The sequence below is a fragment of the Hypanus sabinus genome, chromosome 8, assembly GCF_030144855.1.
Source record: "Hypanus sabinus isolate sHypSab1 chromosome 8, sHypSab1.hap1, whole genome shotgun sequence".
Lineage (NCBI taxonomy): Eukaryota > Metazoa > Chordata > Chondrichthyes > Myliobatiformes > Dasyatidae > Hypanus > Hypanus sabinus.
In genome coordinates this window covers 98,186,348-98,207,968 of record NC_082713.1, presented here as the reverse complement: position 1 = coordinate 98,207,968, position 21,621 = coordinate 98,186,348, and the positions used below count along the sequence as shown (strand labels likewise).

Here is a 21,621-nt window from a genome sequence, read left to right as displayed (position 1 = left end):
TGAATCCGCAGTGTTCCTGTTCACGAAAAAAATCACGATAACGATTGAAAATAAAGTGGAAATAATAAAGCAATTGGAAAGAGGTGAAACGACATCGGTCATTGGAAAAGTGTTAAGCTACGTCAGTCAACGATCGGAACAATTTTAAAGGATAAAGTGAGAAAAGCTGTGCCCCGATGAAAGCTACAATTATAACTAAGCAACGCAGTGGTTTAATTATTGTGTTTGGGGGTTTTGGGTTTTTGATCTTCCACATCAACCTGGCATGGTGGAGAGCGCACTTGATAGCGGTCTGTCACTGGATCAAACTTGGGAACTTCTGTTCCCAAGCCCGGCGCTGAAACGTGTTCTCAAGCGTTTTATATGCATAGAAAGGTAAAATATATACTATATACTAAGACAAATGTTTGACTGACTGACACTAAATAACAGTGGATGTACCTGTTCCGACTTAATTCGGAAGAACTTCGATTTTTTTCGATCCCGATCCACGATAACCCACGCACATCCTCCCGTATACTTTATATCATCTCTAGATTACTTATAATACCTAATGCAGTGTAAATGCTATGTAAAATAGTTGTTATACTGCATTGTTTAGAGACTAATGACAAGAAAAAAAGTCTGTACATTCTCGAATAACAATAAGTGCTGAAAGAGCACTTTCGGGTTTTCGTGATTATCTGTAAATTTACAGGTTCTGGATTCTGATTATGTGAAGCAGAGTGACTCTAGAGCTGGTCATTCTGTAGTTTTTAAAGAAGTCCACTAATTTCTTCTCTTATTTGGTAGCATCACATGAGAGCAAATTTAGATGAGGGACCATTTTAATCAATTGAGATTTTAATGCACAGGATTACATTTCTGTTAACCCATCTGCATGCTTCTTTGCTTTTTGGCTATTGACTCAATCAACAGTAGAACGCTGTCTGCTCTATATTAACCATTTGCCTTTCAAAGCCAAATGCTTTTTTGAAAAGTAATTTTTCTGTATCTTAACACCACCATGCAAAATGTCTTTAACTTTGCATATTTCCTGTTAGAAATTTGCATTTCTACTTGGATTAGGTACGTAGAGCAAACATTGTATCCTCTGGGTGGCTAATTTGCTTAAAAATTTAATATTTAGACTAAGGTCTGACAAGAACAGGTTGTGTTGATTTTAAAAATACATATTGATATTTTATGCCTATATTTTTATGTTTATTTCAAAAGTTCTATCTCCTAAAGGGTTTTTGCCTAATTGTTTTTATTTTCATCTGTAGATCCAATAACAAAATTTCTGAAGTGCTATCTGAACAGCTGATGTCATTTCAATCCATGGAAACACTTGATCTCAGTAACAATCTGATTTTTGAATTGAAGAAGTTTCCTCATTTACCACTTCGATATTTGTAAGTGTATTAAATGTATTCTCTGAGCTTAAGGAGTTGAGCTTTAGCACAGGTAGTTTTTAACACTAAGCAAAAAAATCTTGTATGTATAGAGAGTCTGTTTGCAATGACAAATCCTTCTTGAGTGGATTTCTCAAAGTTCAAAGTACTTATATCATCACATACAAGCGTTCACAGCAAATAAAAAGCTCAATGGAATCAGTGAAGGGCTGCATCCAATAGGGCAGATCATCAATATGTAGGAAAAAAGACAGATGGCTAAAACAAAAGAAAACAAGACATGATACGTAACAACAGATGTTGAGAACATGAGAGGAAGAGTCCTCGAAAGTGAGTCCACAGATTCAGTGGTGGGTTGAGTGAAGCTGAGTGAAGTTATCCCCTCTGGTTCAAGAGCCCGGATGGTTGAGGAGTAATTAATCACCTAAACCTGGTGGTGTTGGTCCTGATGCTCCTGTACCACTTTCTGATGGTAGCAGCAAGAAGAGAGCATGGTTTAGTTGGGGGCCCCAGCTGGATGTTACTTTCCTGCTACAGCACTGCCTGTAGCTGTGCTCTATGGTGAAGAGAGCTTGTAAATCAATTGGTTTCTCTAAATTTTCTTTTTGGAAGAATAGATACTGCTCTGAGATTACTCTGGCATAAGTGCCTATAATGACAAACAACTTGAATTAATTTTGTCAAAATGTACAAAATGTACTGAATTTCTTCCTGAGATGGCATTAAAACAAAAGCAGTGATTAGGAGGGGTATTTTCTAAGGAAAGCTGATTATGGAGAGGCTACAGGAGATTGAATGATCAAGAGTGTAACAGAGCTTTAAGCAGGACTGAAGGTCAGTAAAGTTAGAGCAGATGACAAGGACTTGGTTATGGGTAATGATGACCGCCCCTATACATTCGTGGAATTTCCCACAGATAAGCAGGTTATTAATTCATCCGTGTAGCTATGAAAATCCATGTAGCAGAAGATTATGAAAATTTCAGCCACAAGACCTGCTAAAGATTGTATGAGATTGAAGATTAATTCATAAGTTATCATGAGTAATATTGACAACTTGTAATGATATATTTGATTCCATGGTACAAATTAATAAACTTTGTGCTATAGAATAGTTGACCAAATTAGTGTGCAATTAAATCAAAATATGAATTAAGCTGTCTCAAATTTCCTTGGACTACAAGTTGCCTTCAAATTAATTGAAGGAAACTCTGTTTTTGTTTGTAATATACTGGTGTGCATTATTCACATTTAAATACTTATAAAGAACAAAAGAAAACACTATTTTCTGGAGTGTTTCAGATTGCAGAGAATACAATACAAATATTTTTGATGTCATATAAAACTGTTAAAAATAGTTAAGGATGCTTGCCCATAAGCGGGATGTAGTCTGCATTCAAGGCTACTGAGCTGGATAATCTTTGCCTTGCTCAGAGGACTTTGTTTTTTGAGAATGCACAGGCATGGAGCCATTGGCCAGTTTCAGCAATCAGCTTAGATTTGTTCAATGAACAGTGTTATGAAAGTCTTTTGAAATACTTTTACAGTAGTGTAACCAAAAGTGTGATGTTTAGGTATATCAACAATAACAAAATAACCACTCTGGATCCTGGGTGCTTTGACAATCTTTCCAATACTCTACAAGTTTTGAAGTTGAACAGGAACAAGATTTCGGCTATTCCTTCCAAGATGTTTAAGCTGCCACGTCTCCAACACTTGTAAGTTTGTGTTGTACCAAAATTACATAAGATACATAATCAAATGGAATTTTTATTTAAATGCTTGTTTTTTTAATACTCTCCCCATGCTGATATTACTCATCTTTGTTTAAGGTAAAAATACTATAAGATCAATTATTTTTTGTTTTTCTGCAGGGAACTTAGCCGTAACAAAATTAAAAAAGTGGACGGCCTTGCATTTCAAGGGCTCAGTGCTTTGAAATCTCTTAGATTACAGCGAAATGGCATTAGTAAGCTCATGGATGGAGCTTTCTGGGGACTAAGCAACATCGAGATTTTGTGAGAACAGTTTGTAATTACTTGATATTTGTGTATGAATAATTACATTGCCCAAAATAGAACTCATTTGTAAATCTTTAAATGTTGTGAAAGATTTTATTTGGAGCTTAATAAGCTATAGATGGCCTCACTACAGTTTTAACCAAAGTTTTATGCTAAACAATGAAGAACTTGGTTCAGCAAAATATGTGAAAACTTGTTTGTAAAATGAGCTGCTTTCTACCTTTTTGGCCTCGCAGTTGGCTCTCATTCCAGAAAATCTAGCCACATGGCCTCATTGCTTTAAATTGATTTTTAACTGCATGACAAACAGGTAAAAAAGAACCCAATAAAACCCAATTTTCAGCCTAATGCATGCTAATATTTTCTCCATTTTTTTCCAGACAACTGGATTTTAACAATTTGACAGAAGTAACGAAAGGATGGCTATATGGCTTGCTGATGTTGCAGCAACTCAATCTCAGCCAGAATGCCATCAGCAAGATCAGTCCAGATGCCTGGGAGTTCTGCCAAAAACTCAGTGAGCTGTGTGTACCTTTTTATTCCATTCCAGTTTCTTTGTGCATATCATGCCAAAATGTGATTGAGATTTCTTTCATTTAAAAATTTCACGAGGATGACCAAAGCTCTGTTTCTTATGTGACGTGAGATGCAAGATTTTTAAAACCACAAATGACTTGCTGTTTATGTGGTGGGTGAGATTTTGTTTTTTAATTTTGGAGCTGTCTGCTCAAATGAGACTTGTTGGTAATTTAATACCCTGTGATTTGGAAAACATCTTGAAAACTAGCTAAAAAACGTACAAATTGTTCAATGGTTTATACCTTGCATTTTATGAAGCCAGCTCACATGCATAGAGAGACAGGAATTTTCCTGATTTCATGATCAACAATCCTGCATCAACCAGTACCATCAAAATCCAGTTGGCCTCATTTGCTTTTTATGGATCATTTCCTGTTTAGTTGGCTGCAGAGCACCTTACAAAATTTTAGTATCTGTTAGTGGATTATAAAATCAATCCTTCATGGTCTGTAATGAGTTTGTATGTTTTCGCTGTAACTGCATGGGTTTCTACTGGGTGCTCCATTTTCCTCACACATTCTGAAAACGTAGATCAATTGGTCACATAGGTATAATTATAAACATATAACCATATAACAATTACAGCACAGAAACAGGCCATCTCAGCCCTTCTAGTTTGTGCCAAACGCTTACTCTCACCTAGTCCCACTGATCTTCACTCAGCCCAAAACCCTCCATCCCTTTCCTGTCCATATACCTATCCAATTTTTTTTTAATGACAAAATCGAACCTGCCTCTGGAAGCTGGACCCACACAGCTAATACTCTCTAAGTAAAGGATTTCCCCCCTCGTGTTACCCCTAAACCTTTGCCCCTTAACTCTCAACTCATGTCCTCTTGTTTGAATCTCCCCTACTCTCAATGGAAAAAGCCTATCCACGTCAACTCTGTCTATCCCCCTCATAATTTTAAACACCTCTAGCAAGTCCCCCCTCAACCTTCAACGCTCCAAAGAATAAAGACCTAACTTGTTCAACCTTTCTCTGTAACTGAGGCGCTGAAACCCAGGTAACATTCTAGTAAATCTCCTCTGTACTCTCTCTATTTTGTTGACATCTTGCCTACAATTCGGTGACCAGAACTGTACACCATGAGGACAGAATGGCCTGTCACGGTTGAATCTCTAAATAAATTTACTTCAGCTCGCATACCTTGTGGCTTTTCAGTAAGGAGTGTGATGAAACCGGATAACTATCTTTTGATTAGTTGCAATAACAATGATCTCATTAAGATAGAAACTGTCCAAAGCGTACACTATTATTAATGTTGATTACTTGCACATAAAAAAATGTACTAGATTAGCTCTTTGTATGCAGGAGAGGGAGAATTCAGTAAAATCCTTAGCTTTTATTAGGTATGGACCCTAGCAGACTTTTGCTGGCATGAAATAGGTGCCAAAGAACATTTAATTCAGCGGTCACTGACCAGACCCTGGTGACCTCAAATTCTGTAGGAGTTGACGGTATAGGATTTTCATAGTAGTTCATTTCAGGCAAATCCTCTAGAATATTCATCATCGGTCAGCTTTTGTACTGTGTCCTTAGGTGAAAAACAGTAATGTATCTCTTTTAATGTGAATAGTGCATAGATTAACAATTCCATCTAGCTCACCTATGCATAATTATGCTTTGCAGTGCTTCTAATGTTCCCACTTTAGCAAATTGGGTGGTTTCCCTACTGTCGCTGGAAACAAACTGTCACTGTCAGAGGCACATTTTTAATTTTGACTTTAGGAGCTGATAAGACTGGATCAACATATTTGTAGCCCTTCTATACAGACTGATTCTATATTTTAATAAAGGTGACCAGATCTAACTATAGAAAATAAAAGGAATAAATGAAATTTGCAGGATTCTTGCTGGGCAGTCAAGAATATTCTAACAATGAGTTTAAACAAAAGTCTATTGGCTTTCTAGCACACTACTACTGCTGTGTAAAACCTACTGTAAAGTACACCTGACAGCTGAAATTTGAACACTTGTAGTTATACTGATTCAAAGGTCCAATTTAATGTCAGAGAAGTCTATACAATATACATCCTGAAATGCTTTCTCTTCGCAAACATCCACGCAAACAGAAGTGCCCCAAAGAACGAATGACAGTAAAATGTAAGAACCCCAAAGTCCCTCCCAGCTCCCCTCCCTCCCACACGTAAGCAGCAGCGAGCCACAATCCCCCCCCACCAGCAAAAAAAACTGAGCATTGACACAGTCACCGGCACTGAGTACTCAAGCATGAACAAAGCAATAGCAAAGACATAGACTTGCAGTTACCCCAAAGACTTCAAGTTTCACCCGGTATTCGACATACCACAGGCTCGCTCTCTCCCTAATAATGGAGAAGGAGGTGTCTCCATTCTCCCAGTGAATAGGGAGACATAACAAATAGCTCACTGGTTTATGATGTTGGAAGTCTGTTGCATCGTTTTTTTTCAAGCTCCGTGCCTAAAGATCGCAAAAATCTCGGATCTTCAGGCAGTATCCCAACTCCCTTGATAACACATGGGCGTCCTGCTGTGACACCGAACCTCGATCCACCCATCTCCAGAGCTTCCAAATCTGAGCCGGACTCTCAGGACGGACCCTTGGCGTGCCAGACAATTGACAGACCTTAAACCCTGAGAACGGGTCCCATTCCTGCCAAGAACTAAAGTCAGCGTGTAACTCCAGGTCAGGGTCTTCAAAAGAACCCTGAAAGGAAAAAATAAAGATATTAAAAATGGAAATAGAGCTGTTTCCGAAGATGCAAGCAAAGAAGTCGCTGTTTAGCACCATATTAACTTTGCTCCGCCTCCCTCTGATAGTTAAAATAATAAATGTTAATTTGGTGAATTAGGCACTGCCAGGACTTGTTAACATTGACATTTCTGTCAGCCATATTCTCAGTTGCTCTCTTATGAGGAATTCTACAATTTGCTGATTTTATGATCTTGAACAATAAAAATCTACAGATAATTTGAATATTGGGTGGGGTAATGAGTAAAAGTCTCCTCTTTAGCAGAAAGCATTTATCCCTGGGGTCTACATGTATCCTCCTGATGGCATTCAATACCAGTCAGCTGTAATCCTGCCCATACCACAAATTTACTGAAGTAAAGCATGCCTCTTTGCTGAATAACCAGACCAGGGATCAAACCATTTCATTCCTAGCAGTCTAACTGGTCTCTAAAGAAATTTAATGGACTGAGAGAAAAAGAGTTTGAGAGTACTTAAATACACTGAATGGCTACTTCATGTGTACCTGGGATGACTGTTGGTGCCAGATGGGATGGTTTGAGTATCCCAGAAACCACTGTTTTCCTGGGATTTTCACAGACATTCTCTAGAGTTTACAGAGAATGGTGCGAGAAGAAAAAAAATCCCGTGAGCGACATGATCCTGTGGGCAAAACATCTTGCTAACAAGAGGCTAGACTAATTCAAGCTGACAGGAATAAGGCATTAACTTGAGTAACCACACATTGCAACACTGGTGTGCAGAAGAGCATCCCTGAATGCACAACACATTGAGGTGGATCGGCTACATCATCAGAAGACCACAAACGTACACTCAGTGGCCACTTTATTAGGTACAGGAGGGAGCAAGTAAAGTAGCCTGAGTGTATACTGAGTATGAATTGTGCAGCAGTCATTTTACCTTCTGTATGACGTTATTGTTTTCCATTGACAGGGATGTATCATTTAATGAGCTGACACGTCTAGAGGATTCCAGCTTTGTTGGTCTAAGTCTGCTCGGACAGTTATATATAGGAAATAACCAAGTCAGCTACATTGCTGATGGTGCCTTTGGAGGACTAACCAGCTTACACAGTTTGTAAGTTTTTGTTTTTCTATTTGTAGTGTATGGCTTAATTATTTTTGGGTAATTTAAGATGCATTTATTTTTGCTATACAAAATACCTAAATACATTTTCCTTTTCAATCTTTTTATTATTATTATTATTAATATCAACAAAATAAAATGGATACATAGATAATGCGATTACAAACATACACATTTCAACTGAACATGAAAGAATACATAAGCAATGGTTACAGTATAAATAAGTATTCCCAAATCATGGACGATACAATTTACAAATAAACAAGTCAAACCTAGGTATATCATAATATATATTTAAAAAAAACAGAAAAAAGAAAAAGAAAAAAATATTCAAAAAAACTAATCTAATAACTAATAAGGGGAAAAAACAAAAAAAGGGTTGTTTATAATATCTCACAAAAATACAAAATCATCAGTGTCGTCAACTCTGATCCTCTCAACATATATAAAATCGAAACTGGAAGAACAAATAGGTTTGGAACAGGGTCATATTACATCATATGAAAATATTGAATAAATGGTCTCCATATCTTTTCAAATTTAATAGAAGTATCAAATACAACACTTCTAATTTTTTCTAAATTTAGACATAACATAGTTTGAGAAAACCAATGAAGTACGGTAGGAGGGTTAATTTCTTTCCAATTCAACAAAATAGATCTTCTAGCCATTAAAGTAAGAAATGCAATCATTCGACAAGCAGAAGAGGATAAATGGAGTGAGTCCATCATTGGTAAACCAAAAATTGCAGTAATAGGATGAGGTTGTAAATCAATGTTCAATACCGTAGAAATAATATCAAAAATGTCTTTCCAATATTTTTTCAAAAGTGGACACGACCAGAACATGTGAGTTAAAGACGCTATCTCAAAATGACATCTGTCACAAATAGGATTTATATAGGAATAAAAATGAGCCAATTTATCCTTGGACATCTGAGCACTATGCACAACCTTAAACTATATTAATGAATGTTTAGCACATATAGATGATGTATTAACTAATTGAAGAATTTTATCCCAATTCTCAATAGGGATAGTAAGGTTAAGTTCTCTTTCCCAATCATTTTTAATCTTATAGAAGGGCTCTGAACGTATCTTCATAATTATATTGTAAAGTTTTGATATTAGCCCTTTCTGACAAGGATTTAGTTCAAACAAATTCTCCAAAATACCTGAAGACACACAACTTGGAAAAATAGGAAGTACAGTATTTAAGAAATTCCTAATCTGTAAATATCTAAAAAAAAAATGAAATCTAGGCAAATTATATTTATTAGATAATTGTTCAAAAGACATAAAACAATTATCCAAAAATAAATCGGAAAATCATAGTAATCCTTTAGTCTTCCAAGCTGAATAAGCTTGGTCTGTAATAGAAAGATAAAAAAAACAATTGGATACAATAGGAATATTTAAAACAAAGTCAACCCAAAAAATTTCTGAAATTGAAACCTTATACATAAAGTATGTTTAACCGTTTCGGCAATTTAGAAAGAGCAAAGGGAAGAGAAGTCCCTAAAATAGAACCCAATGCAAATCCATGCACAGATTTAATTTCCAGATTCACCCAATGAGGGCTAAAAGATATATCCCAATCTTTTAACCAACATATCAAATATCGGATATTAACTGCCCAATAATAAAATCTAAAATTAGGCAATGCCAATCCACCTTCCTTCCTTGCCTTCTGTAAATATTTTTTTACCTAATCTAGGATTTTTATTCTGCCATATATCTGAGGAAATTTTTGAATCAACATTAGCAAAAAAAGATTTCAGAATAAAAATTGGTACCACTTGAAATATATATAAGAACTTGGGTAAAATAACCATCTTAATAGCATTAATCCGACCTATCAAAGATAAAGATACTGGTGACCATTTAGTAAACAAGCATTTAATCTGATCGATTAAGGGTAAATATTAACCTTAAGTCCTTATAGTTTTTTGTGATTTTAATCCCTAAGTAAATAAAAGAGTCATTAACTAATTTAAAGGTAAATTTCCATAAATTGGAACCTGTCTATTTAAAGGAAACAGTTCACTCTTATTAAGATTTAATTTATACCCGGAAAAATCACTAAATTGAGCCAACAATGATATAACTGCAGGGATGGATTTCTCAGGATCATAAATAAATAATAATAAATCATCTGCATATAATGATAGCTTATGTATATCTGTCCCACAATTAATGCCAAAAATGTCCTGTGATTCTCTGCTAGCAATTGCCAAGGGTTCTAAAGCAATAGCAAATAATAATGGATTAAGAGGACAGCCTTGTCTAGTACCCCGAAATAAATGAAAAAAGGGAGATCTTTGATTGTTAGTAAGCACCGAGGCTACTGGAGTATGATCTATCAGTTTAATCCAGGAAATGAATGTCGGACTAAAATTAAACTTCTCAAGCACATTAAATAAGTATGGCCATTCAACTCTATCAAATGCTTTCTCCGCATCTAATGAAATGACACATTCCGAAGTGCTGTGTGAAGGAGTATAAACAATATTCCATAATCTCCTAACATTGAAAAAAGAATAGTGATTTTTAATAAAACCAGTTTGAACTTCCGAGATAATTTTGGGTAAACCTTCTCCAGCCTGGATGCCAGTAACTTGGAAAAGATCTTGGAATCTACATTTAATAAAGATATTGGTCTATAGGATGCACAGTCAGTAGGGTCTTTATCTTTCTTCAATATTAAAGAAATGGAAGCTCTATAAAAAGATTGTGGCAGATTGCCCAATCTAATTGCTTCTTCAAAAACCCTGCATAACCAAGGAAGAAGAGTAGCGGAAAAACATTTTAAAAATTCTACTGTATACCCATCTGGACCTGGTGCTTTCCCAGAATTCATAGAGGAAATAACCCCTTTAATTTCTGCATCCGTAATAGGAGTTTTTAATGTTGAAAGATCATCTGATGATAATTTTGGAAAATTCAATTTCCCAAGAAAATCACACATGGTATTATGATCATGAGGGAATTCGGAATGATATAGGGAGGTGTAAAAATCTTGAAATGATTTGTTTATCTCATCATGGTTAACTGTCAGATCCCTATTCTGCTGACAGATCTTAGTAATTTGACGTTTGACCAAAGCATTCTTCAATTGACTAGCTAACGATTTACCTGATTTATCACTATGTATATAAAAATAGATCTGATTTTCATTAATTGATTTTCAATCGAAAAAGTAAGTAATAAACTATGTTCCGTTTGAAGTTCAACCCTTTGTTTGTAAAGCTCCTTACTAGGAGTAATTGAATATTTCTTGTCAATCTCTTTAATTTTTATCAACCAATAAAAGAGTTTCCTTCTTAATGCGTTTTCTCAGACCAACAGAGTAGAAGATAATCTGTCCACGTATATATGCTTTAAAAGTGTCCCAAAGTGTTCCGCAAGAAATATCATCTGTGGAATTAGTTGAAAAGAAGAAATCGATCTGTTCCTTCATAAATTTAATAAAATCCGGATCTTGCAGTAAGGTAGAATCAAATCGCCATTGTCTAGCACTAGAAGCTGTATCCCTAAATTTAATAGAAAGTTTTAATGGAGCATGGTCAGAGATGGCTATAATATCATAATTACAACCAATTACCGATGGAATAAAACAGGAGTCAATAAAAAAAATAATCAATTCTCAAGTAGGAATGATAAACATGTGAGAAAAATGAAAACTCTTTGTCCTTAGAATGCCGAAATCTCCAAATATCAAAAATTCCATTATCAGTCAAAAAAGAGTTAATACAAGTGGCTGACTTATTGGGTAAAGTCTGAGTAGATATAGATTTGTCCAACAAAGGATTTAAACAACAATTAAAGTCACCACCCATTATTAACTTATATTCATTTAGATTAGGTAGAGAAGTAAATAAGGACTTAAAAAAATTGGGACAATCCACATTTGGAGCATAAACATTAACCATAGCAACCTTTTTGTTAAAAAGTAAGCCAGTAATTAACAAAAATCCACCATTCAGATCCAAAAAGATATCATGTTGGACAAATGCAATAGAGGAGTCAATAAAAATTGAAACTCCCTTTACTTTAGCATTCGAATTCGAATGGTACTGTTGACCCCTCCAAAACCTAAAAAAGTGATAATTATCCTCTTTCCTCACATGAGTTTCTTGTACAAAAGTAATATGAGCATTAAGTCTTTGGAATACTTTGAAAATCTTTTTCCATTTAATCGGATGGTTTAAGCCATTAGTATTCCAAGAGACAAAATTAATGGTCTGAGCCATATTTCTGAAATCAACCCTTTGGTATATAAAGGGTTAACCAAATTATGAACTCATGCACCCGGAAGAGGAACAAAAATAAGGGGCCGACCCAGAAGTGATGACATCACGGACATTTTAGTAGTTTAAAATCAGCCCAAATGAAGAAACTAAAAAAAAAACTGATGAAAGGAACATAAGATTTAGAAAAAAAACCCCACCCCCCACCCAAGAGGAAAAAAGACACCCCAGCCAGGAAAAGGCTGGGAAAAAAGAGAGATGAAACTAAATCTACCCCCATATCAGCAGAAGACAACTCTGTATATAAAGGATAAAAAAAAAAGATCCACCCAAACTCTAAAGAAATAATAATCACTATACTAAAACCAAACTTCTTAATATAATTGGTAGTAAAAAAAACAAAAAGAATATAATCACTAGTAACTTATAAATCGGGTTAAAACCCAAACAAAACCAAAAAAAATTTAAACTGTGATAAGAAATGCATTATAGGAACAAGACGAGAGAAACAAAATGGCGAAATAAAAAAAGCCGAAGATATTTTAGAGAAGAAACCACCATCTTAGTAAAAAAAATTCACCTTCGAAGGATTAATAATAATGACCAAAGATAAAGTACAGTGGTTGAAGTAAGTAAAATAAAAAGATTAGTATGTCGAAAAAAAAACTTTAATAAGAGTATAAAACATAGAGTAAACCTACACCAATAGCCAGAAACAAAATCTGGTTTTGGAAACAAAAACCATCTTGCACGATCAAAATCACTCATTTATTAGAGATGAGAATCCGTAGCAGTAGGGAAGTTCTCATTCAGAAAGCTTCTCGCTTCAGATGTTGAAAGGAAAACACACCGTGGTGCATTCGGAGGCAAGATTCTGAGCTTCGCAGGGTATAAGAGTGCAGGTTTTAGATTTTTCTCAAAACATTCGGACATCAGGGGATTAAAAAGAATCCTTGCCTTCATTACTTCTGGACTAAAATCTTCCACTAATCGAAAATTGTGATCTTGAAATTTGACCATCCCTACACGCTGAGCCACACAAATAAGTTGCTCTTTAACATGCACATAGTGAAATCGGACAATTACAACCGGTGGTTTAGCTGAAGCACTTGGTGATCGACACATAATTCTGTGAGCGCGATCAAGTAACGGAGGACTGTCTGGGAATATAGAAGGGAACGCATCCTTTAAAAGTTGAGCAAAGTACTTCGAGGGGTCCCCTTGTTCAATACCTTCCGGGACACCAAGTATGCATAAGTTTTGTCTTCTGGACCAATTCTCAAAGTCGACACTCTTGGCTTTAAGTGTTTCCACCTGTTTAATCGTTGAAAGTAATTTCTGCTCCAGTTTTTCAATTATCAAGTCTTGCTTCCGAGCGTCCTCTTGCAAAGTTGCGATTAGAACTTGCTGCTGGTTAACGACTGAATCCGTCTTATCCATATAATCTTGAAAAGCCTTTATATCTTGTTTAAAAATTTGTCGTTATTCTTCAAATTTTTCATTTAAAACCTCCAGTAATATTTCATAAGTCAATTCAGTGTGCTTAGGATCGGTCTTTTTCTTCTTCCCGTTCCGGTTAGAATCCTTCCCAGGTTCTCGCCCTTTAGATCTAAGAGCCATTTCTGTATTCATTTCTTCAAAAATTCACAATAAACTCTTAAAGATAAATCCAAAAAAGTAGCAAGAATCTTTTGGTGTAGGTAAAAGTAAGTTAAATAAGGGTGATCATAGGTTAAGAAAAGTAAAGGTTATGGAGCGAATCTGAAACAGTGCTCACTCCATGAGCGTCTCCTGCTGACCTCCCCTAAATACATTTTTAGTCACCACAAATTGCTTTCATGATGAAGAACCTAAGTGTTAGGAAATCAGCTTCATGTTTGTAAGCATTGTTTGCATGTTATCAGTTGGTGCATTGTCTTTAATTTTATACCACATGCTTTGAAGGTGAGCCATAAGTAGGCCTTGCATGTTCAAGGCAAATTTTTTCCAGTAATAAAAATGTATTTCTAGCTGGATGCTTGTGTGGCAATGTGCCAGGCAGAAGAGCTTAAATAGCAAACTGCCTCTTAAAGCATGTAAATTGTTATAAATACAGTTTCAAAGCCTTATGATCATTAGGATTCACTTATCTTGCATAACTGCTTGATAGTATTTTTATTGTTGGCAAACTTCAATATTCCCTTCAACAAAACAGACAAAATGCTGGAGGAACTCAGCAGGCCAGGCAGCATCTGGACAAGAGTACAGTTGACCGTCCACAACAATATTACTGTATGCAGCATAATGGGAATGATAGTCTCAGGTACCCATGTCAGGGCTATTCTGTAGGGCACTAGACACCGTCACTTTGTATAGCTGACTTTATCCAATCAGTATTTGTAAATCACATGTTCATTGTTTGCAGTAGAGCCCCAAAACAGGGAAAATTATAAAGCATAAGAAACTAAAACTTCAGAAACTGAAATCTCAGGAGTTCAAAAGTGTTCATCCCCCTTGTTCAGTACTTCGTTGAATCACTTCTCACGGCTATTACAGCCAGTAGTCTTTGGACAAGTCTCATCATTTGCACAACATGATGGAGCAAGATTTGCCCATTCCTCCTTGTAAAATTGCTCGGCCAGACTAGTTGGGCTTGTGGCGCTGGACAGCAATCTTGAGGTCTTGCCAGTGATATTCAATGGGGTTAAGGTCAAGAATCTAGCTGGGCTACTCAAGGGCATTAATTTTCTTCATTTGAAGCCGCACCACAGTTGTTCTGGCAGTGTGCTTTGAGTCATTGTCTTGCTGAAAGACCAACTTCCTCCAAGTTTAAACTTTCTGTCAAAGGCTAGCAGGTTTTTATCCAAGATCTCTCTGTATTTTGCAGCATTCATCAATTCTGACCAGATTTCCAGTCACTGCTACTGAAAAGCATAACCAGAGCATAAAACCATAAGATACAGGAGCAGATTTAGGCCATTTGGTCCATCGAGTCTGCTCCACCATTTTATCGTGGCTGGTTTAATTTTCTTCACAACCCTAATCTCTTTCCTCCTTCCTGTATCCCTTCATGCCTTAACCACTCAAGAACCTATCAACCTCTGCCTTAAACATACATAAAGACATGGCCGCCACAGCTGCCTGTGGCAAAGAATTCCACAGATTCACCACTCTCTGGCAAAAGATTCCACTTCATCTCTATTCTAAAAGGACACCCTTTCTATTCTGAGGCTGTGCTCTTAGACTCTCCCACTGTACATTCTCTCCACATCCATTCTGTCAAGGCCTTTCACTATTTGATAGGTTTCAGTGTGGTCACCCTTCATTCATTTGAATTCTAGTGAATGCAGGCCCAGAGCTATCAAATGCTCTTCATAGAATAAGCCATTCAATCCTGAAATCAGTGAATTTGTGAACCACCTTTGAACCCTCTCCTTTTTAAGGTAAAGGGCCCAAAACTGCTCACAATATTCCAAGACAGGCATCAAAAAAGTTTTATAAAGTCTCAGCATTACATCCTTGCTTTTATCTTCTAGTCCTCTTGAAATAATGGTAACATTGCATTTGGCTTCTTCACCCCAGATTCAACCTACAAATTAACCTATAGGAAATCCTGCCCAAGGACTCCCAAGTTTCTTTACAGCTCAGTTTTTTTTTCTTTCCGTTTAGAAAATAGTCAAACCCTTTAACTTCTTCTACCAAAGTGCATGACCATACACTTACGACACTGTATTCCATCTGCTTTTTCATTGCCCATGCTCATATGACCTTCTGTATTGTTCTCTACTTAAAACTACCTGTCCCTCCACCTATCTTCATATCGTCTGCAAACTTTGCAACAAGGCCATCAATTCCATCATCCAAATCATTGATATATAATGTAAAAAGACTCGGTCCCAAAACAGACCCCAGTGGAACACCACTAGTCCCTGGCAGCCAGTCAGAAAAGGCTTCCTTTATTCCAGCTCTTTGCCTCCTGACAGTCCGCCACTGCTTTTTCCATGCTAGAACCTTTCCTGTAATAGCAAGCTTGTTAAGCACCTAGTCAAAGGCTTTCTGAAAATCCAAGTACATAACATCAACCAATTCTCCTTTGCCTATCCTGATTGTTATTTCTTCAAAAATTCCAAAAGATTTGTAGGGCAAGATTTTCCCTTGAGAAAGCCATGCTGATAATGCCCTATATTATCATGTGCCTCCAAGTACCCCGAAACTACATCCTTAACAATTGATTCCAACATCTCCCCAACCTTTGAAGTCAAACTAACTGGCCTATAGTTTCCTTTCTTCAGCCTCTCCCTTGAAAAATGGAGTGACATAAGCATTTTACCAGTGTTCCAGAACCATTCCAGAATCTAGTGATGCTTGAAAGATCACTGCTAATGTCTCCCCAATCTCTTCAGCCAGCTCTTTCAGTATAATGCTACCTCCATCATATTCTACAGTAGGAATGGTGTTACCTGGCTGATGCACAGTATTACATTTATGTTGCATGTATCATTTAGCATTGAGGTTAAAAGTTCCACTTCGGTCTCATCTGACCACAAGACCTTTTACCACATCTTTGCAAAGTGTCACTTAGAAGATACTGTAAAGTCTTTAAGGGCAAAGGTATGCCTTTTTCTTTTTTTAGCCAGAGCTTCTATCTTACCACTCTTCCATAAATACCCTATTTGTGCAAGGCCTTGGAGATTGTGGAGCCCGTTGCAGCCACTGAGTTCTGCAGCTCACGCAGTGACTGCTGGCATCATGTAGCTTCTCTAACAAGTGCCATTCTTTGGCGTCTAAGTTTAGAGGAATAGCCTGACACTTCTACTTTTTCACAAATTTCACAAAATTTCACTTTTTCACAGATACTGAGCTCTGAGGGAGTTTTAGTGACTTTGAGATGGTATGGCACCCTTCCCCAGACTTGTGCTTCTCTGTTATCATTTCATGATAACATCATAACTTGTCATGAATGTTCTTTTGTCTTCATTTTGGTGTATTGAAAATCTACCAAACTGTTGGAAATTAGAGAGAGGGGGTATTATGAATTCATTGAAAGCTGGTGATCCTTCAATTTTCTACATGAATAAATTGAGTGAATTGGTATGGAAATGTTTTGCTTCTGAGAAAAGTTAAGTGTAGTAAGTATAAAGGGGATGAATACATTTTCAGCCTCCATTTTCTTTTTTTAGTTTTTAGTAAATTGTTGACAAGTTCCGGATTTTTTTTTATTTTACATGATGCACAAAGGTTTTAATTTGGCTTTTTTTTTGACACTGATCAACAGAAAAAAACTCGTGTCAAAGTGAAAGCAGATCTCTACAGTGATTTAAATTAATTACAAATATAAAACACAAAATATTTGATAGCATTAGTATTCACCAGTGTAACCCCCTGGGTCGCCTCAGGCTCGCTCGGCTCGTTCTCGTCTAGGGGGAGCAGCCTTCGGCCCTGCTAAACTGGGTAATCAGCTGGTGTGGATGCTGTGTGATGTCCCCGCCTTGCCCAAAACAGACAGTACACCATATGTGATTAAATGAGTACAATTTATAAAGGTTACTATAACTAAGTGATTAATAACGATACAGTATATATGAAGGAAAAAAATTAAAGCCGCCAAACTTATCAAAGTCCAAACTACTTCGTGCACAACCGTTGGAGCTCAATTACTGAAGTCTTCTGGCCACCAGTCGATCCCCTCCGAACTCCTCGACCCGCCGCCTGGGATCAACCATAGTGGTCGACCAGACGCTCCACACGAATCTGTCTTCGTCTCCTCTCCTCACCGAAACCCTTGGGCCTTGGACCCCCGCTCGGGGTCTGTTCCGTCGCCCAGCTTCCAGCATTGCGTCCTCTCTCTCTCACCCCCTTGCGCCGACTCCCCAAAATGCCCACCAACAATCCATTTACAGACCCACAAGAAAGAATAACATTAATCCCAATTGGTTAACAAACAAATACAATTCACGATATCAGTAATTTTAACCCAAACAAACTTCCAGCACTTATCATAACAAAGAAGCATTCCTACTTTTAACAAAACAAAGACGCCATTTTGATTACATACACAGTAGCAAAGAAAAAGAAGAAACCCCCTTTACACCAGCAATTATAACCTTGAGTCTGTCTGAACAGATGTCTATCAGTTTTGCACATCTGAACACTGTAATCTTTCCCCAGTCTTTCTTTTCTTTCTAAATCTTTTTATTAATATTAGTAATATGGACGGAATACAAATGATATATTGATAAAGAAATTACCAACATAAATTCCATTACATATGAAAAAAAACATACATAATAGTTACAATATAAATCAGTTTACCAAGACATAAGCCATAAAATATATCTATGAACATAGTCTAAATATTTCATAATATATGATATAAAGAAAACAGAAAAAAGAAAGAAAAAATATATATAATGCAAAACTAGCTAATCTAATAACTAATATAGAAGAAAAAAGAAGCAAAAAAAAGAGAAAAAAAAAGGGGGCTGTTTATAATATCTCACAAAAATAAGTATTTATCAATGCCGTCACTTCCGGTCCTCTCAAAATACATAAGCTAAAAGCTGGGAAATCAAATGAACTTGGCACAGGGTCATATTACATCATATGAAAATGTTGAATAAATGGTCTCCATAACTTTTCAAATTTAATAGAAGTCTCAAAAGTACCACTTCTAATTTTTTCTAAATTTAAACATAACATAGTTTGAGAGAACCAATTAAATACAGTGGGAGGATTAATTTCTTTCCAATTCAACAATATAGATCTTCTAGCCATCAGAGTTAGAAATGCAATCATTCAACGGGCAGAAGAAGATAAATGCAGTGAGTCTAACATTGGTAAACCAAGAATTGTGGTAATAGGATGAGGTTGTAAATTGATATTCAAAACTGCAGAAATAATATCAAAAATATCTTTCCAATATTTCTCCAAAAATGAACAAGACCAAAACATGTGAGTTAAAGACGCAATTTCAGAACGACATCTATCACAAATAGGGCTAATATGAGAGTAAAAATTAGCTAATTTATCCTTGGACATATGGGCCCTATGTACGACCTTAAATTGTATTAATGAATGTTTGGCACATAACGATGATGTATTAACTAATTGAAGAATTCTATCCCAATTCTCACTAGAAATACTAAGACTAAGCTCTCCTTCCCAATCCTTTTTAGTCTTATAAAGAGGCTCTGAATGTATCTTCATAATTATATTATAAAGTTTTGAAATAAGCCCTTTTTGAAAAGGGTCTAATTCAAATAGACTCTCCAAAGTATCTGAAGGCACAAAATTTGGAAACGTAGAGAGTACAGAACTTAAAAAATGTCTAATCTGTAAATATCTAAAAAAATGAAATCTAGGCAAGTTATATTTGTTGGATAATTGCTCAAAAGACATGAAACAATTGTCTAAAAATAAATCAGAAAATCTTAGTAATCCCTTAGTTTTCCAAGCCGAATAAGCTTGATCTATAATGGAAGGGTGAAAAAAACAATTAGATACAATAGGACTATTTAAAACAAATTGAGTCAACCCAAAAAAATCTCCAAAATTGAAACCATATACGCAAAGTATGTTTAACTATCGGGTTGTCAATTCATTTCGGCAATTTAGAAAGAACAAAGGGGAGAGAAGTCCCTAAAATAGAACCCAGAGCATAAGCTGATACCGATTTAGTTTCTAAACTCACCCAACAAGGGCCAAAAGATCCATCCCCATCTTTCAACCAACATAACAAATATCTAATATTAACTGCCCAATAGTAAAATCTGAAATTAGGTAATGCTAACCCGCCTTCCTTTTTTGTCTTCTGTAAATATGTTTTACCTAACCTGAGATTTTTATTCTGCCATATATATGAAGAAATTTTAGAGCCGACATTAGTAAAAAAAGATTTCGGGATAAAAATTGGTATCGCTTGAAAAATATATAAAAACTTAGGTAAAATAACCATCTTAATAGCATTAATCCTACCTATTAGGGATAAAGATAAAGGTGACCACTTAGTAAACAAACCTTTAATCTGATCAATTAAGGGTAAAAATTAAATCTAAGTAAATCTTTATGGTTTTTGTGATTTTGATCCCTAAATAAGTAAGAGTCATTAACTAATTTAAAAGGTAAATTTCCATAAATTGGGACCCGTTTATTCAAAGGAAACAATTAACTTTTATTAAGATTTAACTTATACCCAGAAAACTCACTAAATTGAGCCAATAATGATAAAACTGCTGGAATGGATTTCTCCGGGTTAGAAATGAATAGTAATAAATCATCTGCATACAAAGATAACTTATGAATATTTGTCCCACGATTAATACCCAAAAGATCCTGTGATTGTCTGATGGCAATTGCCAAAGGTTCTAAGGCAATGTTAAATAGTAATGGACTAAGAGGACATCCTTGTCTAGTGCCCCGAAATAGGCGAAAAAAGGGAGATCTTTGATTATTGGTAGACACTGAGGCTACTGGAGTATGATAAATCAATTTAATCCATGATATAAATATCGGACTAAAATTAAGCTTCTCCAACACATTAAATAAGTAAGGCCATTCAACTCTATCAAATGCTTTCTCCGCATCTAATGAAATCACGCATTCTGAAGTGTCATGTGAGGGAGTATAAACAATATTCAACAATCTCCTAATGTTAAAAAAAGAATAACGATTTTTAATAAAACCAGTTTGATCATCTGAAATAATTTTGGGTAATACCTTCTCCAATCTAGATGCCAGTAACTTGGAAAAAATCTTGGAGTCTACATTCAATAAAGATATAGGTCTATAAGAAGCACAGTTAGTAGGGTCTTTATCTTTCTTCAATATTAGAGAAATGGAAGCTCTATAAAAAGATTGTGGCAAATTCCCCAATCTAATGGCTTCCTCAAAAACCTTACCTAACCAAGGAGAAAGAGTAGCGGAAAAAAATTAAAAAAATTCAACTGTATAACCATCTGGACCCGGTGCTTTCCCAGAATTCATTGAGGAAATAGCCCCCTTAATTTCTACATCCGTAATAGGAGTATCCAATATCAAAAGATCATCAGATGATAATCTTGGAAAATTTAATTTCCCAAGAAAATCAGACATGATATTATGATCTTGAGGAAATTCAGATTGATACAGGGAGGTATAGAAGTCTTGAAATGCCTTATTTATCTCATCATGATTAACTGTCAGATTCCCATTCTGCTGACCAATCTTAGTGATTTGACGTTTAACCAAAGCATTCTTCAATTGACTAGCTAACAGTTTACCAGATTTATCACTATGTATATAAAAATCAGATTTAGTTTTCATTAATTGATTTTCAATCGAGGATGTAAGTAATAAACTATGTTCCATTTGAAGTTCAACCCTTTGTTTGTAAAGCTCCTTACTAGGAGCAATCAAATATTTCTTATCAATCTCTTTAATTTTATCAACCAATAAAAGAGTTTCCATCTTAGTACGTTTCCTCAAACCAACAGAGTAAGAAATAATCTGTCCATGTATATACGCTTTAAAAGTGTCCCAAAGTGTTCCGCAGGAAATATCATCTGTAGAATTAGTTGAAAAGAAGTTGATCTGCTCCTCCATA

The 21,621-nt window shown here is 35.9% G+C and overlaps 1 protein-coding gene across 1 annotated transcript in view; it reads left to right on the top strand.

Annotated features, from left to right (window-relative positions):
- The window catches only part of lrig3 (leucine-rich repeats and immunoglobulin-like domains 3), a 78,877-nt gene that overhangs the window by 38,748 nt on the left and 18,508 nt on the right, over window positions 1–21,621 (top strand). The window contains exons 4-8 of the mRNA XM_059977512.1: window positions 1,266–1,394; window positions 2,968–3,111; window positions 3,268–3,411; window positions 3,795–3,938; window positions 7,661–7,804. Coding sequence (XP_059833495.1) covers window positions 1,266–1,394; window positions 2,968–3,111; window positions 3,268–3,411; window positions 3,795–3,938; window positions 7,661–7,804 — 705 coding nt within the window. The remainder of the gene's footprint in view (window positions 1–1,265; window positions 1,395–2,967; window positions 3,112–3,267; window positions 3,412–3,794; window positions 3,939–7,660; window positions 7,805–21,621) is intronic.